At 50.7% G+C, this 19,539-nt stretch overlaps 1 protein-coding gene across 1 annotated transcript in view; it reads right to left on the bottom strand.

Annotated features, from left to right (window-relative positions):
- Positions 1-19,539, bottom strand: part of LOC140426434 (forkhead box protein N2-like) — a 67,037-nt gene that overhangs the window by 11,050 nt on the left and 36,448 nt on the right. Inside the window, exon 4 of the mRNA XM_072511228.1 lies at positions 11,071-11,139. Coding sequence (XP_072367329.1) covers positions 11,071-11,139 — 69 coding nt within the window. The remainder of the gene's footprint in view (positions 1-11,070; positions 11,140-19,539) is intronic.

Below are 19,539 nucleotides of genomic sequence, written 5' to 3'. Positions count from 1 at the left end.
AAAATAAATTTAGAGTACCCAATTCATTTTTTCCAATTGAGGGGCAATTTAGCGTGGCCAATCCGCCTGGCCTGCACATCTTTTGAGTTGTGGGGGCGAAACCCACGCAAACACGAGAATGTGCAAACTCCACACGGACAGTGACCCAGAGCCGGGATCGAACCTGGGACCTCGACACCGTGAGGCAGCAGGGCTAACCCACTGTGCCACCCTGCTGCCCTGACTGGAAGCCAAACTTAACAATCAGGCTGACTTCCAGCCAGAGACCCTGTTGTTAAATAAATTGTATGTGGTGGAGTTGAAACTGCAGAGCAGACTGAGAAAATAGGATTCCAAAACTCCCTTTCATTTTTAGGCCTATGACGTCGAGCTAATTGATCTCAGCTTTTAGGGATGGGTGATAAATGTACACTTTCACAGACAACATCCAATGAATGAATAAAAAGACAGCTGGTGCAGTAAGAGGTGCAACAATTGGTCCAAATAGCCATGACGAAGGCAGCTGAATATTAGGCATATCAACCGTTCGTTGCTTCAAAGCGCATGTATGTGAATGTTGAACAAGGATTTGTTTCAACTCAATTATGTACCCCTGGGATTAATGGGTTTGACAGCACTGATGCCTGAACTCACACCTGAATGTCAAGAACTTAGGCTACTGGCCCCTGTAGACCACCACCTACCGCCAAAGAAGGTTATTAGAACATAAAAGTGGCAGGACTGATATCATGCACTCTAGAGAGTCGAAAAATAGGCCAAAGAATAGATGGAGGGTTTAACTATCTTTCAATTTTCTTCAACTAAAATATGCTAAGTAACAATTTTTGGGGGGAAAATTAGTTACTGTGAATGCGATCTAAATACTCACTTGCATGGCAAATACATAATATTTTTTGTGTATTCCTTCATAAAATGATACGCTGAAGGGGCGGCACGATGGCAGTGTGGTTAGCACTGCTTCCTCACAAGCTGAGGCTCCGGGTTCGATCCCGTCCCCGGGTCACTGTCCGTGTGGAGTTTGCACATTCTCCCTGTGCAGGGTCTCACCCCCACAACCCAAAGATGTGCAGGGGGTGAATTGGCCACGCTAAATTGTCCCTTAATTGGAAAATAAAATGAATTGGGTACTCTAAATTTATTTTAAAAATAAAACAATAAGATGCAGAGTTTATTTTGTAATTCTGAGTGCTTGGCTTCCTTGGTTATTGAATGTTGGCATTTGTTACATGTGTAGTAGTATATTTACCTATATTGTGCAAGTGTACAAAGTTGTTTTCTACTGAAATGAGTGCACATGGCTAAAACGTATGGCTGTGGCTAGTTAGAAATTTATTTTGGACAACACCAGAGTAGAGAAGATTTGCAGTTCGTTTATCCCAGGGGTCAATGCTGGAATCACTTTTATTCTGTGTACACACAGATAATTTGGATTTGGGTACAAAAGTCACCATCTTAATTTACTGACAATTTGGCAAGCAGGACTATGGATGAAAACATAGGCAGGTTAGATGGATAGATGAGTAGCAAATGCAATTTAATGCAAAGAAGTGCAAGGTAATACACAGTGGGAGGAAAAATAAAGAGTGAGAGAATACATTCAATGGGAAGATGGTGGGGAAGATGTTGAAGGTTTTGGTGAAGATATGTAGAGGTTTAAAAATATTATTTCCTCAATGTACACACAGGTAGGTAAAAGCATAAGCCACCAGGGTGACTCCAGATAGATAAAAAGGAGCATAGAATACAAAAGCAAGAAGTAATCTAAATCATTGGTTACTGCGTTATGACATGATATACATTTTTGGCTGCACAATTAGGACATCAAAGCCACAGGGACCACACAAATATAGATCAGGCTTGTGCAAACATTTCACTTGGGGGCCACATTTCCATTTTCTTCTGGTTTGGCACAACATTAAACATGAATTTCAAATTGAAATTTAGGTGTGAAGCAAATAAACAACATCTTCAGCAAAAATAAAGTAATGTCAAACCAATAAATTGATCATGTTAAAAAAAGAGTAATTTATAAAGATCGGCATTAGAGTGTGAGCGGGACAAGGTCTGTTTGTCTGGCTCACTCCCAATCCCTTGATACTTACTCACTCACCCTTACCCACTGTGAGTGCATGTGCTTGTGGGTGAGGGTGAGTGGGAGTCCTGAGACTGCCAATGAGTATGACACACATGGGCTCACACACACTTCCCACACCAGCACACTCACTCTCTTTCCCCCACTCATTCCTACACCCCTGGGCTGTCTTTTCATCCTGACCATGCCCTCCCCAAAAAATCGTATTTGGCCTCTTCCAGACCAGAAAGCGAGCCTTTCCCTCCACCACCCAGCCCAGCATGGAACCAGTCTCTCCCTCCTCCATCCAGACAGTCATGGAGTGAGTCTCTCCCTCCCCCACTTGGTACAACATGACATGGCACAGCAGCCTCTCACTCGCTTCTCCCAACTTTCCCGGTGCACAATCGCTGCCGCTAGTGTTGCTGCTCCTTCAACACAGACTGCCAAATTCAGGAGAGGAATAGCCTGTGATGGGATGAATAGTTTCTTTCAGAATCTTCCACCATATTTGCCAACCTTTTGAAAACTACCTCCTGGGCCACATTAGGGGGCCACAGGCCATATCCGGCCCACAAGCTGCAAATCAGACAAGCCTTATTTGGTTCACCCAGGATAATACCAGACTGAGAAAATGAACATGAGAGACTGGAAGTTTTTCCAATTAAAATGGAAAGCTAAGACAAGAAGATTTTTTTGAAATGAAACAAGATTCTGACAGAAGATGAAAGAATGTTTACTTTAATTGAAGAATCAGTGATGAGGTCATCATTAATTTAAATTTATTGGAGAGCAAGGAGAATATTTAACAGAAATATTTACAAAGAGAATTGCTTAGCCACAGGTAATGTTCGAGACATGGCTCATTTTAAAAAAATTGACGGCATTTTTCATATATACAAAAATACAAAAGTACACAAACCAAACCTCAGTAACAGGGCAACAGGTACCAAAACTAACAACTTAGCCCCCTCCCCAACCCTCCCATCACCCCAAGCCCGTCTCCTTCTTCCCTCATTCCCCTCCCCCCGCAAAACAAACAATACAATTGTAACTCCCCCGCTGACACCTCATTTCACTTTTTAAAAGTTGATAAACAGTTTCCATCTCAGGGTGAACATCTCTTCCCCAATACGTATGGCAAACTTTCTGCCAGATCACTAACCCATACTCTCATCCTTTGGCAGCTCAGAGACCCCCCAACTCAATAAAATCCGTCTCCGGGCTATCAGGGAAGCAAAGGCCAAGACATTGGCCTCCCTCCCCACCTGAACTCCCAGGTCTTCCCGACACCCCGAATATTGCCACCTCCGAGCTCATAGCCACTCCAATGCCCAGAATGTCAGACATTCAGAACATGTGAACATGGCTCTCGCCAGCCCCCCCACCGAACATCGCCCACACCTAGCCCGCGGTCATGATATGCAGACATGCAGATAATGATATACAGACAGGCAGCTCATGAACACAGAGAACAGGACATGACCAATGAGCAGGCAGGACAGTCAGGGGCCAGCGCTCCCAATTCCGACGATGGCGCGTTCGGAGTGTGCAACAACGATTACAGGATTCTGATCCTGACAGCACAACGGATCCAGAGGAAGAATGCCTGGACTCTGCCTACTGTGTGGGCATCATTACCAAATGTGAATATGCCACATCCAACTCATCACAAATTCAATCCATCCTCGCGGTGGATTCTGTGGACGAATGGCGTGCGGTGATGCAGGTCAACCACTACTCCATCCAGTTTAAGCTGGACACAGGTGCTTCTGCCAACCTCCTCTCACAGGCAGATTTCAAACCCATCAAGAAGCACCCCCCCGGCCCAAGATCCTTCCAGCAGCCTGCAGGCTCCTGGACTACAATGGAAATGCCATCACGGCACTGGGATCCTGCCATCTACTCGTCTCCAATCGGAGCACCCATGCACAGTTAAGTTTTGAAATTGTCAAGCCAGACAGGGCATCCCTACTTGGCGTGCAGGCCTGCAAGCAGCAGAACCTCGTGCAGCGGGTTTACACAATGACATCCTCCAATGTGGATCTTCAGGCCGGCATTGACGACATCCTCGCTCAGTATCCGGATGTGTTCAACGGGGTGGGCACGCTGCCATATCGATACAAGATTCTGCTACGATCTGATGCCAAGCCAGTGGTCCAAGCATCACGCCAGGTCCCGGCTCCGCTGAGGGAGCGCTGAAGGCACAGCTCAAGGATCTTCAGCAACAGGGCATCATTTCAAGGTAACCGAACCGACTGAGTCAGCTCGATGATATGTGTTAGAAAGCCTTCGGGAGACCTGCGCATCTGCATTGATCCCAAAGATCTCAATAAGAATATAATGCGTGAACACTACCCCATCCCGAAGCGGGAAGAACTCACCAGTGAGATGGCACACGCATGTTTTTTCACAAAGTTAGATGCGTCACATGGATTTTGGCAAATCCAGCTGGAGGAGTCCAGCAGAAGGCTCTGCACCTTCAACACACCGTTTGACAGATACTGCTATAATCGCATGCCGTTTGGCATTGTCTCGGCATTGGAGATCTTCCATCGCATCATGGAGCAGATGATGTAGGGCATTGAAGTGTGTACGTGGACGACATCATCATATGGTCCACGACCCCTGAAGAGCATGTTTCCCGTCTCCAGCAGGTATTCCGCTGTGTCCCTGCCAATGGCGTGAAGCTGAACAGGTCCAAATGTTGCTTTGGCATGTCAACACAAGTTCCTAGGTGACCAGATCTCTCAGCAGGGCGTGCGCCCGGACACAGACAAGGTCAAGGCCATCGAAGCCATGGAGGTCCCTGAAGACAAGGCGGTGCTGCGCTTCCTGGGCATGGTCACTTTTCTGGGCAAGTTCATCCCAAACCTGGCCTCACACCACGGCCCTACAAAACCTTGTAGAAAAGTTCACTGCCTTTGAGTGGAAGGCAGCACATCAGGCAGAGTGGTTGGAGCTGAAAGCCAAGCTCACCACTGCACCTGTCTTGGCATTTTTCGACCCAGACAGGGAGACGAAGATCTCAACAGATGCGAACCAGGATGGCATCAACGCGATGACACTTCATCCTGGGCACCGGTAGCCTACGCATAGAGGGCCATGACGCCCACCGAAACAAGGTATGCGCAATTAGAGAAGGAATGCCTGGGTCTTCTCACTGGCATTCTCAAGTTTCTCGACTATGTCTACTGCCTGCCGACATTCACTGTCGAGATGGATCATAGGCCTCTGGTCCACATTATCCACAAGGACCTGAACAAGATGACGCCTCGGTTGCAGCGCATCCTCCTCAAACTCAGAAGATACGACTTTGACTTAGTGTACACGCTTGGCAAGGAGCTCATCATTGCTGATGCATTGTCCGCTCCATCACATTGCCTAGTGAACCGCTGGAAATCATCCGGCAGATTGAATCACAGGTGCAGCAGTGTGCTAGCACCCTCCTGCCGTCTGATGAGAAGGTGGTTCGTATGCACGAGGAGACAGCCAAAGACCCCCTCTTGCAGCGTATCATGCACCACCTTGCCAATGGCTGGCAGAAAGGGCAGTGCCCTCAATTTTACAATGTAAAGGACGACCTGATGGTGATTGATGGTATCCTCCTCAAGCAGGACCGGATTGTCATTCCACTCAGTCTCCAGAGCTTGGTGCTCTGCCAAATCCATGAGGGACACCTGGGCGTCGAGAAGTGCAGACGCAGAGCCAGGAAGGCTGTCTACTGGATTAGCCAGGACATCTCGAACATGGTCCTCAACTATGCGACCTATCAACGCTTCCAGCCAGCGCAGGGCAAGGAGACGCTCCAGCAGCATGAAATTGAGACCTCCCCGTGGTCCAAGGTTGGCATCGACCTCTTTCGTGCGAATGGTCGTGACTACGTGTTGATTATTGACCATTTCTCCAATTACCCTGAAGTCGTGAAGCTCTCAGACCTCACATCTCGGACCGTCATCAAGGCCTGTAAGGAGACGTTCTCAAGGCATGGTATCCCACTCACTGTCATGAGTGACAATGGCCCGTGCTTCAACAGCCACGAGTGATCTATGTTTGCCAAGTCAAATATGTCACTTCCAGCCCACACTACCCGCAGTCAAATGGGAAGGTTGAAAAAGGGGTGCACATTGTGAAACAGCTCATCTGCAAGGCTGCGGATTCTGCTTCTGACATCTACCTCACACTGCTTGCGTACAGGGCGACCCCACTGTCCACTGGCATTTCGCCGGCTCAACTCCTGATGAACAGGGACCTGCGGACGACACTTCCAGCCATACACTTGCCCAACCTGGATCACCTCCTGGTGCTGCAGAAGGTGCAGCAGCTCCGAAACCAGCAAAAGCAGGGCTATAATGCTCATGCCACCGATTTGCCCATGTTATCCCCGGCAGACACTGTCAGGGTCAAGATAACGGATGGTGGCTGGTCTGCTCCAGCTGTCGTTGTTCGACAGGCTGCACCCCGCTCGCATGTTGTACGTATGGCTGATGGTTCTGTTGTGCGACGAAACAGACGGGCACTGCGCAAGTTGCCTGCCCGCAACCGCTTTCTTCTCTGTTTCCGTCCGTTGTTTTGTCACCTCCTGATACCTCGAACTACGAGGCCACCAGTCAGGCTTCCATCCCGCCTGTCAAGGCACCGTCATCCCCACCACCACCTCGCCGCCGGTCGACAAGGATCAGACGCAAGCCCCAGAGACTGGACTTATGAACGTTTGTTTTGTTTGCTATGTTCTGTTTTCTCACCTTAGACAGCTGTCTTCACATGTAAATACGTTCACATATGCCACTGCTTGTAAATATGTTAATATATGCCACCACATGTAAGTATGTTCCCATGTGCCAACAAAACATTTTTTTTTAAAAAGGGGAGATGTCATGATATGCAGACATGCAGATAATGATATACAGACAGGCACAGACAGGCAGCTAATGAACACCGAGAACAGGACATGACCAATGAGCAGGCAGGACACTCAGGGGTGGTATCTCACTATAAAAGGCACGATGCACTCACTCCGCCTCTTTCCACTGATGAACATCTACAGAGTGAGTCAGGGTGTATGTACAGTATCATACCTCCAGCACGTGGCTAAGAGCTAGTCTGGTTCAGTCAGACAGAGTAACCACACTTAGGTTAGCAGAGAGTCAAACTCCTAGAGAACTGTGCTGCTGGTTCAATAAATCAGATTGAACTAACTTCAAGGTCTGGAGTATCTTTTGGTTAAAGCTGCATCCAGTTGCAGCCTGTGTTATCCAAGAACAAAGAACAAAGAACAAAGAAATGTACAGCACAGGAACAGGCCCTTCGGCCCTCCAAGCCCGTGCCGACCATACTGCCCGACTAAACTACAATCTTCTACACTTCCTGGGTCCGTATCCTTCTATTCCCATCCTATTCATATATTTGTCAAGATGCCCCTTAAATGTCCCTATCGTCCCTGCCTCCACTACCTCCTCCGGTAGTGAGTTCCAGGCACCCACTACCCTCTGCGTAAAAAACTTGCCTCGTACATCTACTCTAAACTTTGCCCCTCTCACCTTAAACCTATGCCCCCTAGTAATTGACCCCTCTACCCTGGGGAAAAGCCTCTGACTATCCACTCTGTCTATGCCCCTCATAATTTTGTATACCTCTATCAGGTCGCCCCACAACCTCCTTCGTTCCAGTGAGAACAAACCGAGTTTATTCAATCGCTCCTCATAGCTTATGCCCTCCATACCAGGCAACATTCTGGTAAATCTCTTCTGCACCCTCTCTAAAGCCTCCACATCCTTCTGGTAGTGTGGCGACCAGAATTGAACACTATACTCCAAGTGTGGCCTAACTAAGGTTCTATACAGCTGCAACATGACTTGCCAATTCTTATACTCAATGCCCCGGCCAATGAAGGCAAGCATGCCGTATGCCTTCTTGACTACCTTCTCCACCTGTGTAGCCCCTTTCAGTGATCTGTGGACCTGTACTCCTAGATCTCTTTGACTTTCAATACTCTTGAGGGTTCTACCATTCACTGTATATTCCCTACCTGCATTAGCCCTTCCAAAATGCATTACCTCACATTTGTCCAGGTTAAACTCCATCTGCCATCTCTCTGCCCAAGTCTCCAGACAATCTAAATCCTGCTGTATCCTCAGACAGTCCTCATCGCTATCCGCAATTCCACCAACCTTTGTGTCGTCCGCAAACTTACTAATCAGACCAGTTACATTTTCCTCCAAATCATTTATATATACTACAAAGAGCAAAGGTCCCAGCACTGATCCCTGTGGAACACCACTGGTCACAGCCCTCCAATTAGAAAAGCATCCCTCCATTGCTACCCTCTGCCTTCTATGGCCTAGCCAGTTCTGTATCCACCTTGCCAGTTCACCCCTGATCCCGTGTGACTTCACCTTTTGTACTAGTCTACCATGAGGGACCTTGTCAAAGGCCTTACTGAAGTCCATATAGACAACATCTACTGCCCTACCTGCATCAATCATCTTAGTGACCTCCTCGAAAAACTCTATCAAGTTAGTGAGACACGACCTCCCCTTCACAAAACCATGCTGCCTCTCACTAATACGTCCATTTGCTTCCAAATGGGAGTAGATCCTGTCTCGAAGAATTCTCTCCAGTAATTTCCCTACCACTGAAGTAAGGCTCACCGGCCTGTAGTTCCCGGGATTATCCCTGCCACCCTTCTTAAACAGAGGAACAACATTGGCTATTCTCCAGTCCTCCGGGACATCCCCTGAAGACAGCGAGGATCCAAAGATTTCTGTCAAGGCCTCAGCAATTTCCTCTCCAGCCTCCTTCAGTATTCTGGGGTAGATCCCATCCGGCCCTGGGGACTTATCTACCTTAATATTTTTTAAGACACCCAACACCTCGTCTTTTTGGATCACAATGTGACCCAGGCTATCTACACCCCCTTCTCCAGACTCAACATCTACCAATTCCTTCTCTTTGGTGAATACTGATGCAAAGTATTCATTTAGTACCTCGCCCATTTCCTCTGGCTCCACACATAGATTCCCTTGCCTATCCTTCAGTGGGCCAACCCTTTCCCTGGCTACCCTCTTGCTTTTTATGTAAGTGTAAAAAGCCTTGGGATTTTCCTTAACCCTATTTGCCAATGACTTTTCAAGACCCCTTCTAGCCCTCCTGACTCCTTGCTTAAGTTCCTTCCTACTTTCCTTATATGCCACACAGGCTTAGTCTGTTCCCAGCCTTTTAGCCCTGACAAATGCCTCCTTTTTCTTTTTGACGAGGCCTACAATATCACTCGTCATCCAAGGTTCCCGAAAATTGCCGTATTTATCTTTCTTCCTCACAGGAACATGCCTGTCCTGTATTCCTTTCAACTGACACTTGAAAGCCTCCCACATGTCAGATGTTGATTTGCCCTCAAACATCCGCCCCCAATCTATGTTCTTCAGTTCCCGCCTAATATTGTTATAATTAGCCTTCCCCCAATTTAGCACATTCATCCTCGGACCACTCTTATCCTTGTCCACCAGTACTTTAAAACTTACTGAATTGTGGTCACTGTTACCGAAATGCTCCCCTACTGAAACATCTACCACCTGGCCGGGCTCATTCCCCAATACCAGGTCCAGTACCGCCCCTTCCCTAGTTGGACTGTTTACATATTGTTTTAAGAAGCCCTCCTGGATGCTCCTTACAAACTCTGCCCCGTCTAAGCCCCTGGCACTAAGTGAGTCCCAGTCAATATTGGGGAAGTTGAAGTCTCCCATCACCACAACCCTGTTGTTTTTACTCTTTTCCAAAATCTGTCTACCTATCTGCTCCTCTATCTCCCGCTGGCTGTTGGGAGGCCTGTAGTATACCCCCAACATTGTGACTGCACCCTTCTTATTCCTGATCTCTACCCATATAGCCTCACTGCCCTCTGAGGTGTCCTCTCGCTGTATAGCTGTGATACTCTCCTGAACAAGTAGCGCAACTCCGCCTCCCCTTTTACATCCCCCTCTATCCCGCCTGAAACATCTAAATCCTGGAACGTTTAGCTGCCAATCCTGCCCTTCCCTCAACCAGGTCTCTGTAATGGCAACAACATCATAGTTCCAAGTAGTAATCCAAGCTCTAAGTTCATCTGCCTTACCCGTAATGCTCCTTGCATTAAAACATATGCACTTCAGGCCACCAGACCCGCTGTGTTCAGCAACTTCTCCCCGTCTGCTCTGCCTCAGAGCCACACTGTCCCTATTCCCTAGTTCTCCCTCAATGCTCTCACCTTCTGTCCTAATATAACATAACACGACATCCTCCACCCCTGAAAAGAACTGGCTCATCCTTGAGACGGTCATGTGGGCTCTGTGCACCACCTTAAATTGAATGAGGCTTAACCTCGCATAAAACGAGGAAGCATCCATCCGCAGGGCTTCCTTCCACACCCCAACCCCGCCCCCAATTCTCACTTGCATCTGACCTTCTCCACAGGAGCGCCCTCGCTTATCCATCAGCTCTCCATTTATATCCACCACTCTCCCCTCCCCAATGTCATCCTCAGACAACAACTTGCCTTGCAACACCGGAGGTGGGAGTTCTGGAAAGGACGGCACCTCTTTTCTAACAAAGTCCCTCACCTGCAGATACCTGAACCTTTTGTCCTTGGGTAACTGATACGTCTCCTCAAGGGCTCATTGCATTTTTAAAGTGAAAACTGGATAAATATTTGAAACAATGGAAGCTATAAGGCTCTGGGGAGAGTATGGGATTAGCTTTTGAATGCTGTTGTCACAGACAAGATGGGATTCCTTCTATACTGTAACCTTTTATGGAGTTGGTAGCTTCAGGGGAGATGGGCAGAAAATGTGGAATGAGAAAAAGCAAATCCTAAAACAGTTGCCTTGATTCACGTTGCAGTAACGACAAGACAATTTTCTACATTCGTAATTAAATGTCCTCAAATTGACCACAGAAAAAGCCATTATCGCCTTATTAGCACAATTTGTTGGGGAATAAAGGGGAAATTAAAAAGTACAGCTTACACTGAGGAAGTCTTTGCTCTGGAGATGAATTCAGCAACATCATCGCAGTGGCAGCATCAATATCCGAACCTAACAAAAAAAAAAGTTCAAAAACAATCAACATTCTATCAACCAGCCTAGCTTGGCAGAGGGATGTAAAACTGCCAAAACCTGCAATGAAATGAAATGAAATGAAAATCGCTTATTGTCACAAGTAGGCTTCAAAAAAATAAAGTTACTGAGAAAAGCCCCTAGTCGCCACATTCCGGCGCCTGTTTGGGGAGGCTTTTACGGGAATTGAACCGTGCTGCTGGCCTGCCTTGGTCTGCTTTCAAAGCCAGCGATTTAGCCCTGTGCTAAACAGCCCCTCAATCAAGTCTCTTCACTGACAAGTCAATATTCTCCTGGGAGAGAAGTGATATAAATTATGAACAACCTACTGTAACTGGCCAGATTTTAGTCAGCTGCCAACAGCCAATTATAATGCTACACTTTGGTAGTCATAGTAACAAGCATGAGCGCAGAATTCTAGACACAACAGTTCCTGTGCTGCCAACAGTGAAAGGATATTTACATACAGCTTCCTCGCTGTACAGTGCAAACCCCAATCTGGGATGGGAATGCATGACCTTTCTGGCAAAATGCAGGATATTGTTACTCGTTTATGTTGATCTTAAAAGACTTAAGTCATTTTCTCAATGCATTAATTGGCAAAGGAACCATGTAAATGAGTTACACAACCCAGAATGTCAGAATTCAATTCTCATTCTGTGATGAGCTAGCTGTTCTTAGATGGGGCAGGATTGGGTTTCTACAATTGGCCAGAGTAGGGAAAAGGGTAATGGTGGGGAGGGAGTTTGCAGCAGGGAAACCGTCAAAGGTCTTATCGCTATCCTCGTTCCTATTCCTTCCCGCTATCCAGTGATGCTGGTTAGTAAGTACATGTGTGTGGTATTACAATGTTGGGCTCAACATTGCTTAAATGAGTCTGCCAACACATAGAGCTTGATCTACTGGCCGTGTTGCACCCGAATGGCGGCGCAGCGCTGCTGGGAGATCCCTCTTCCTGGATTTAGAGCCAATTTAATTGTTTTTTTCCCCAATTAAGGACAATTTAGCGTGGCCAATTCACCTACCCTGCACATCCTTTTGGGTTGTGGGGCTGAGACACAGGGAGAATGTGCAAACTCCACACGGACAGTGATGCAGGGCCGGGATCGAACCCATGTTATTGGTGCCGTGATGCAGCAGTGCTAACCACTGTGCCACCGTGCTGCCCACTGAATGACACTCTTTATGGACTGAACTGATTTCTTCACACATCTTCTCTACTGAGTAGTCTACACTCCGTATGCTTCACTCGATGCCTGTGCCTATGTATTTATCATAGAATTTACAGTGCAGAAGGAGGCCATTCGGCCCATCGGGTCTGCACAGGCTCTTGGAAAGAGCAACCTACCCAAGGTCCACACCTCCACTCTATCCCCATAACCCAGCAACCCCACCCAACACAATGGCAATTTTGGACACTAAGGGCAATTTTTCATGGCCAATCCACCTAACCTGCACATCTTTGGACTGTGGGAGGAAACCGGAGCACCCGGAGGAAACCCACGCACACACGGGGAGGATGTACAGACTCCGCACAGACAGTGATCCAAGCCGGAATCAAACCTAGGACCCTGGAGCAGTGAAGCAATTGTGCTATGCACAATGCTGCCATGCTGCCCTTGTGTATTTATATATGTCCAATATATTTTCATGTATGGAACGATCTGGCTGGCCTGAATACATTTCACTGTACCTCGGTACACGTGACAATAAATCAGATCAAAACACTTGGCTAAACGCGCTAGTCATGGGACTTTTTTTTTTTTTTAAATTTAGAGTACCCAATTAATTTTTTCCAATTTCGGGGCAATTTTTGTAACGTGGCCAATTAATCTACCCTGCACATCTTTAGTTTTCATAGAATTTACAGTGCAGAAGGAGGCCATTCGGCCCATCGAGTCTGTACCAGCTCTTGGCAAGAGCACCCCACCCAAGGTCGACACCTCCACCCTATCCCCATAACCCAGTAACCCCACCCAACACTAAGGGCAATTTATCATGCCCAATCCACCTAACCTGCACATCTTTGGACTGTGGGAGGAAACCGGAGCACCCGGAGGAAACCCACGCACACACGGGGAGGATGTGCAGACTCCGCACAGACATTGACCCAAGCCGGAATCGAACCTGGGACCCTGGAGCTGTGAAGCAATTGTGCTATCCACAATGCTACCGTGCTGCCCATAATAATCTTTTATTGTCACAAGTATGAAGTTACTGTGAAAAGCCCTAGTCGCCACATTCCAACACCTGTTCGGGTAAGCTGGTACGGGAATTGAACCCACGCTGCTGGCCTTGTCCTGCATCACAAACCAGCTGTCTAGTCCACTGAGCTAAATCAGCCCTGAAGGTTGTGGGGGTGAAACCCACGCAGACACGGGGAGAATGTGGTCACGGGACTTTGTTGCAATTTGCTTAGATTGCGTATATCATCTCACATGACTTACATGAACAATTGTATAAACATAATTACAAATTACTTGAGTGAAGAATTGAAGGCATGGCAAATTTGGAATATACCTAAGAGATATGTCTTCAGGACAGGAAGGTAAAAAGGAGCAACAATAAATTCAGGTTTATCACAGATTGGTTTGGGGAAAAGAATTTAAAAAACAGCTGCAATAAATTAAAGATTTTTTTCCCATGGTGGAGGCATGTGGCCAAAGCCACTCATCTATTTATTTGGCACAAACTCATTAATCCCAATGTAGGAGATCAAACACAAGGCCTGATCCTAAGTTATGTAAACTTTTCAAGGATTGCTGGATAGAAATACCAAACTCTGGCCAATTTCTCTTCTCGGGTCCAAGAACACTGGAATAAAGTTTAATGCCCCATTAGTGATCCGGCTGAGATCAATTAATCAACATACATCATCATAGGATTTTTACAGTGCAGAAGGAGGCCATTCGGCCCATCGGGTCTGCACCGGCTCTTGGAAAGAGCACCCTTGCCCAAGGTCAACATCTCCACCCTATCCCCATAACCCAGTAACCCCACCCAACACTAAGGGCAATTTGGGGCACTAAGGGCAATTTATCATGGCCAATCCACCTAACCTGCACATCTTTGGACTGTGGGAGGAAACCGGAGCACCCGGAAGAAACCCACGCACACACGGGGAGGATGTGCAGACTCCGCACAGGCGGTGACCCAAGCCAGAATCGAACCTGGGACCCTGGAGCTGTGAAGCAATTGTGCTATCCACAATGCTACCGTGCTGCCCATGATTTGCAACTTTTGAACTATGAGCATGCATGATCTTGTACCTACTGTTATTACTATTTCTCTGAAATTCATCCTCCAATATAAGCAGGTATAATTGCAGAGCAGCAACAGCCTTGCATTTTGTTGAACCACTTCCCAGTACAAGTAGTTCAATAAAAAAATCAAATGGATTATTTCATACTGTGCTCAGCCGGTGGGGCAGTTTTATCTTGAGTGCCCCCTCTCTTCCTCGATGTCTTAGCAAGTTTATCTGGTGAGTACCTAAGCCTTGCAGACTATCAAAGTCCTGATCTGAGCCCATGGAGTTAGGTCACAGATCAGTCATGATCTTATTAAATAGAGGGACAGGCTCAAGGGGCTGACTGGCCCATTCCTGTTCTTATGTTCCGATTACTTAGGCTCAGCCAGGGCTGTAGTAGGGCACCAAACCGGTTTAACATTCAATGTCAGAGGGGACAACAGATAATATTTGTGAAGTTTTCAACTCCAAGGCAGGGATTTTCCAGCCCCCTGCTGCGAACTCTCCAGCCCAAATCATTATTCAGTGACCCCTTTCTGGAAGTGTGTCTATGTGGGACATTATGTGAGTAACTATCCCTGCAGTAGGGCAGCACGGTGACACAGTGGTTAGCACTGCTGTCTCACGGCGCCGAGGTCCCAGGTTTGATCCCGGTTCTGGGTCACTGTCCGTGTGGAGTTTACATATTCTCCCAGTGTTTGCATGGGTTTCGCCCCCATAACCCCAAAGATGGGCAGGCTAGGTGGATTGGCCACGCTAAATTGGCCCTTAATTGGAAAAAATGAATTGGGGACCCGAAATTGAAAATAAAACTATCCCTGCAGTTGGACGGCACAATGGCGTGGTGGTTAGCACTGCTGCCTCACACCGCTGAGGACCCAGGTTCGATCCTGGCCCCGGGTCACTGTCCGTGTGGCGTTTGCACATTCTCCCCGTGTTTGCGTGTGTTTCGCCCCCACAACCCAGAGATATGCAGGGTAAGAGGTCGGCCATGCTAAATTTCCCCTTAATTGGAAATTTTTAAAAAAACTATCCCTGGAGTTAAGTAAGCTCAGTGCTTGGTTTCGAAGCTCAATATGGTATTGGAGGTTTACAGAACTGTACTCCATATGGAGTCAAGGGGCGTGATTCTCCGACCCCCCCCCCCCCCCCCGGGTCAGAGAATCACTCGGGGGCGGCTTAAATCCCGCCCCCGCCGAATTCTCCGAAGGGTGAAAAGTCGGCGGGGCGTCAATCGCGCCGCCCGCCTCGGAGAAAGGCAGGGGCGGGCGCGAGACAATGGACTCCGGGGCCGGATGGGCCGAAGTCCCGGCGACGTGACCATGGGTCACGTCGGCGTAAATCAAAACACCTTTTTAACGGCGTCAACCAGTGCTGATGGTTGACGCCGTCCAGCATGGAGGTAGGTCACGGCCTGGGGGGTGGCCGCAGGGGAGGTGATGGCGTGGCTGCAGTCTGTGTGCGTGTGGGGGAGAGGTGTATGTGCGGCGGGTGGGGGGGTTGGGGTGGGCTTCGGGGGAGGATGAGTGCCGGCGAGGGGGGCAGGGGGATGAGTGCCCTGGGGGGGGGCGGCGAGGGCAAGGGAGATTGTCCGCCTGGCCAGGTGCCATCCTCCAACAGTCACGCCCATGCCACCTGGCTTGGGGGAGGGGGTGGTACGGGCAATGATGTCATGTCGTCGGTTCCCCCCCCCCCCTCCCGCAGGCCGCCAGTTTTCTGATCAGCCAGCGATGTTGGCCGCCGTGGCAGCAGCCGCTATTCTCCATGTTGCCCTGGAGGAGGAGGAGGAGCGTGCCAGAGAGGCGGCGCAGGCTGCTACAGAGGAGCATGCCGCAGAGGGGCAGGCGGCTGCCGCCCAGGCTGGAGGGACACCCGCCTGACAGGACGAGGAGGAGGAGCAGGGGGGTGCACGTAGTGGAGGAGGAACACGAGGAGGGGGAGGAGGACGTTGCAGCGCCATGGCAACGAAGGCACCAGAGGAGGCCCCGTGTGTACCGGCCCCGGCTGTCGTACCAGGACCTCACGGACCGGGAATGCAGGAGGAGACTCCAAATGAGCCGGGAAACCGTGGCACACATCTGCCACCTGCTGGCACATCTGGCACCGCGTGGCACTGGGGAGAGAGAGGGGGGGGGGGGGGAGAACACCCTCTCCCCATGTCCGTCAAGGTTACGGTGGCCCTGAACTTTTATGCCACGGGGTCATTCCAGACGCCAGGTGGGGACCTGTCATGCATCTCTTAGACATCGGTGCACCAGTGCATCTGGGCAGTGACAGACGCCCTATATGCCATTGCGGACGGCTACATCCACTTCCCTGTGGACCGGGCCAGCCAGGATGCCCGAGCCGTGGGCTTTTCTGCCGTGGCCGGGTTTCCCATGGTCCAGGGCGCGATCGATGGGATGCACGTCGCCGTGCGGCCAGCTGCAGATAACAGGGCCGTGTTCACCAATAGGAAGAGGACCTATTCCATGAACATCCAGGTGGTCTGCGATCACCGCATGATTATCCTGCACGTCTGCACCCGGTACCCAGGAAGTGTACATGACTCATATGTGTTGTCACGGTCTTACATCCCCGGCATGTACGAGGGACGCCACCCCCGGCTGAGGGGCTGGTTGCTGGGCGACAGGGGTTACCCGTTGCGGTCGTGGCTGATGACGCCTATACGGAGGCCACAGAATGACGTGGAGAACAGCTACAATGATGCCCATGCAGCGACAAGGGGTGTGATAGAGAGGTGCTTTGGCATGCTCAAAATGCGTTTTAGGTGTCTGGACCTCTCTGGGGGCGCCCTCCAGTATCTGTCAGGTAGGGTCGGCCGCATCATTGTGGTGTGCTGCGTCCTGCACAACATAGCCCAGCAGAGGGGCAATGTTCCGTGGGCAGAGGAGGGCGGAGTGGAGGAGCAGCAGGAAGAGGCTCAGTCCTCCCCAGATGAGGGGGATGGGGGCAATGATCAGGGCAGACGGGCTAGACATGGGCGGGTGGCTGTCCACCGTTACCGGCTGGGCCAGCGGGCACGGGACTGGCTGATAGCCGCCCGCTTCACTGACTAGGGGGCGTGGTAATCGGCGAGTATGGCCACATACTGCACACCATGGCAACACTCTCACCCCTCCCACCCACCCAGCACCCTCACCCCCCCCCAAACCAACCACACCCACTCCACCTGCATGCACACCAGCCCTCCATTGCAGATCCACCTGCGGCATGACGGCCAAGCTCTCACGAGCGCCGGTGGAAGCGTGTCTATTACAGGCCATGGAGGACGATGACGATGTCTGACCCATGGCCACAGTACCACCATCCACCCGGACCATCCCTGCATGCGGCTGTGACCCTGCAGCACACGGTCCCGTCCTCTGCCCGGGGGGATGGTGAGGGCAGCCCAGGGGGAAGGGGGCAGACACACCGCAGGCAGACGCAAGACCACCCCTCACACACACACTGGCGCTCAACGAACATGACACCCCCGCACGCTTCGGACAGAGCACAAAGGCAGCTTCTGTAGGTGTTAAAGTGATTTTAATAACAGTGCATACATGTTTAGGGGCCCAAGCCCCTAAAACTCGTCTGTGCCCTGCACCCGTGCCAACTTACTCAGGGTCTAATTGTTTGGCCTTATGGGCCCTTTGACTACGTCTACGTGGTTCCCCATACGGTACAGCAGAACTGTAGGTGGACTCCTGCAATTCCTACCCTCTGACTCGGGATCTCTTGGCGGCCGTTTCCTTGGGCCTAGATGGGCCAGGCTGCGGCCTGGGCGACTGGGATGGCGAGCTGCCAGCCTGTCCTGCCCGTTGCCCACCCGATGCACCTGGGACAGAAGGGGGGTGGGGAAAAGAGTCCGAGGTGCTGCAGTGTTCCTGGACCTCCCCTACAGGGGGACCAGGGACGGGCGCCAGCAACTCCTCCTCCCTCGGGGTGCCCAATGGCCACCAGGCCTCTACATGGGTCGGGGGTGCGAACGGACCGGCCATCCGACGCCCCTCCGACACCTGGTGCTGCCAGTCCTGGAGGCCCGTGCTGATATCGACAAGGGTCTGCAGCCATGGAGCTCAGGGAGTTGGCCATCCCTGTTTGTGACTATGCAACGCCGGCTCACACATGGCCACTGGCGCCGATGCCATCAGCGATGGCCTGCTGAGACTGGGCCATGGCCTGCTGAGACTGGGCCATGGCCTGCTGAGACTGGGCCATGGCCTGCTGAGACTGGGCCATGGCCTGCTGAGACTGGGCCATGGCCTGCTGAGACTGGGCCATGGCCTGCTGAGACTGGGCCATGGCCTGCTGAGACTGGGCCATGGCCTGCTGAGACTGGGCCATGGCCTGCTGAGACTGGGCCATGGCCTGCTGAGACTGGGCCATGGCCTGCTGAGACTGGGCCATGGCCTGCTGAGACTGGGCCATGGCCTGCAGGGATTGGGCCATGGCCTGCAGGGATTGGGCCATGGCCTGCAGGGATTGGGCCATGGCCTGCAGGGATTGGGCCATGGCCTGCTGGGATTGGGCCATGGCCTGCTGAGACTGGGCCATGGCCTGCTGAGACTGGGCCATGGCCTGCTGAGACTGGGCCATGGCCTGCTGAGACTGGGCCATGGCCTGCTGAGACTGGGCCATGGCCTGCTGAGACTGGGCCATGGCCTGCTGAGACTGGGCCACGGCGTTGAGCGGCTCTGCCGCTGGCTCATGGCCTCCTGTGAGAGGGCAGACATGTCCTGGGCCACAGACGCCGCCTGCACGGAAAGCCCCAGGCCTCGCATACTGCTCCCCATGTCTGACACCATCACACCCATTGCCTCCACCGCGGACCAGCACCACTCCCAGCTCCTGGACGCGGGTGCACTCCTCCACCTGCGACTGCAGCCGCTGCAAGCCGGCCGTCACCCTCTTCACTTGTCCCAGGTTCGGTGGTTGCATCGGGGCTATGGGTGGGTGTGGTAACTCCAGGAACCCGGGATCCATCTGGGCGGTAGATGTTCGCTTGCGCCAGGATGCCCTCCGACCTCCCGGCCCCTCTGCTGCTCCTACCTCCACAGGCTGTGCCTGTACGCCTGTGTTGTGCGCACCAGTGAGTGTACCAGACGCCTCAACACTAAAGTGCCCAACCGAGGTGAGTGTCTCTGCGA

Source organism: Scyliorhinus torazame, chromosome 1, assembly GCF_047496885.1.
Source record: "Scyliorhinus torazame isolate Kashiwa2021f chromosome 1, sScyTor2.1, whole genome shotgun sequence".
NCBI lineage: Eukaryota > Metazoa > Chordata > Chondrichthyes > Carcharhiniformes > Scyliorhinidae > Scyliorhinus > Scyliorhinus torazame.
This window is presented reverse-complemented; position numbering and strand designations above follow the sequence as displayed.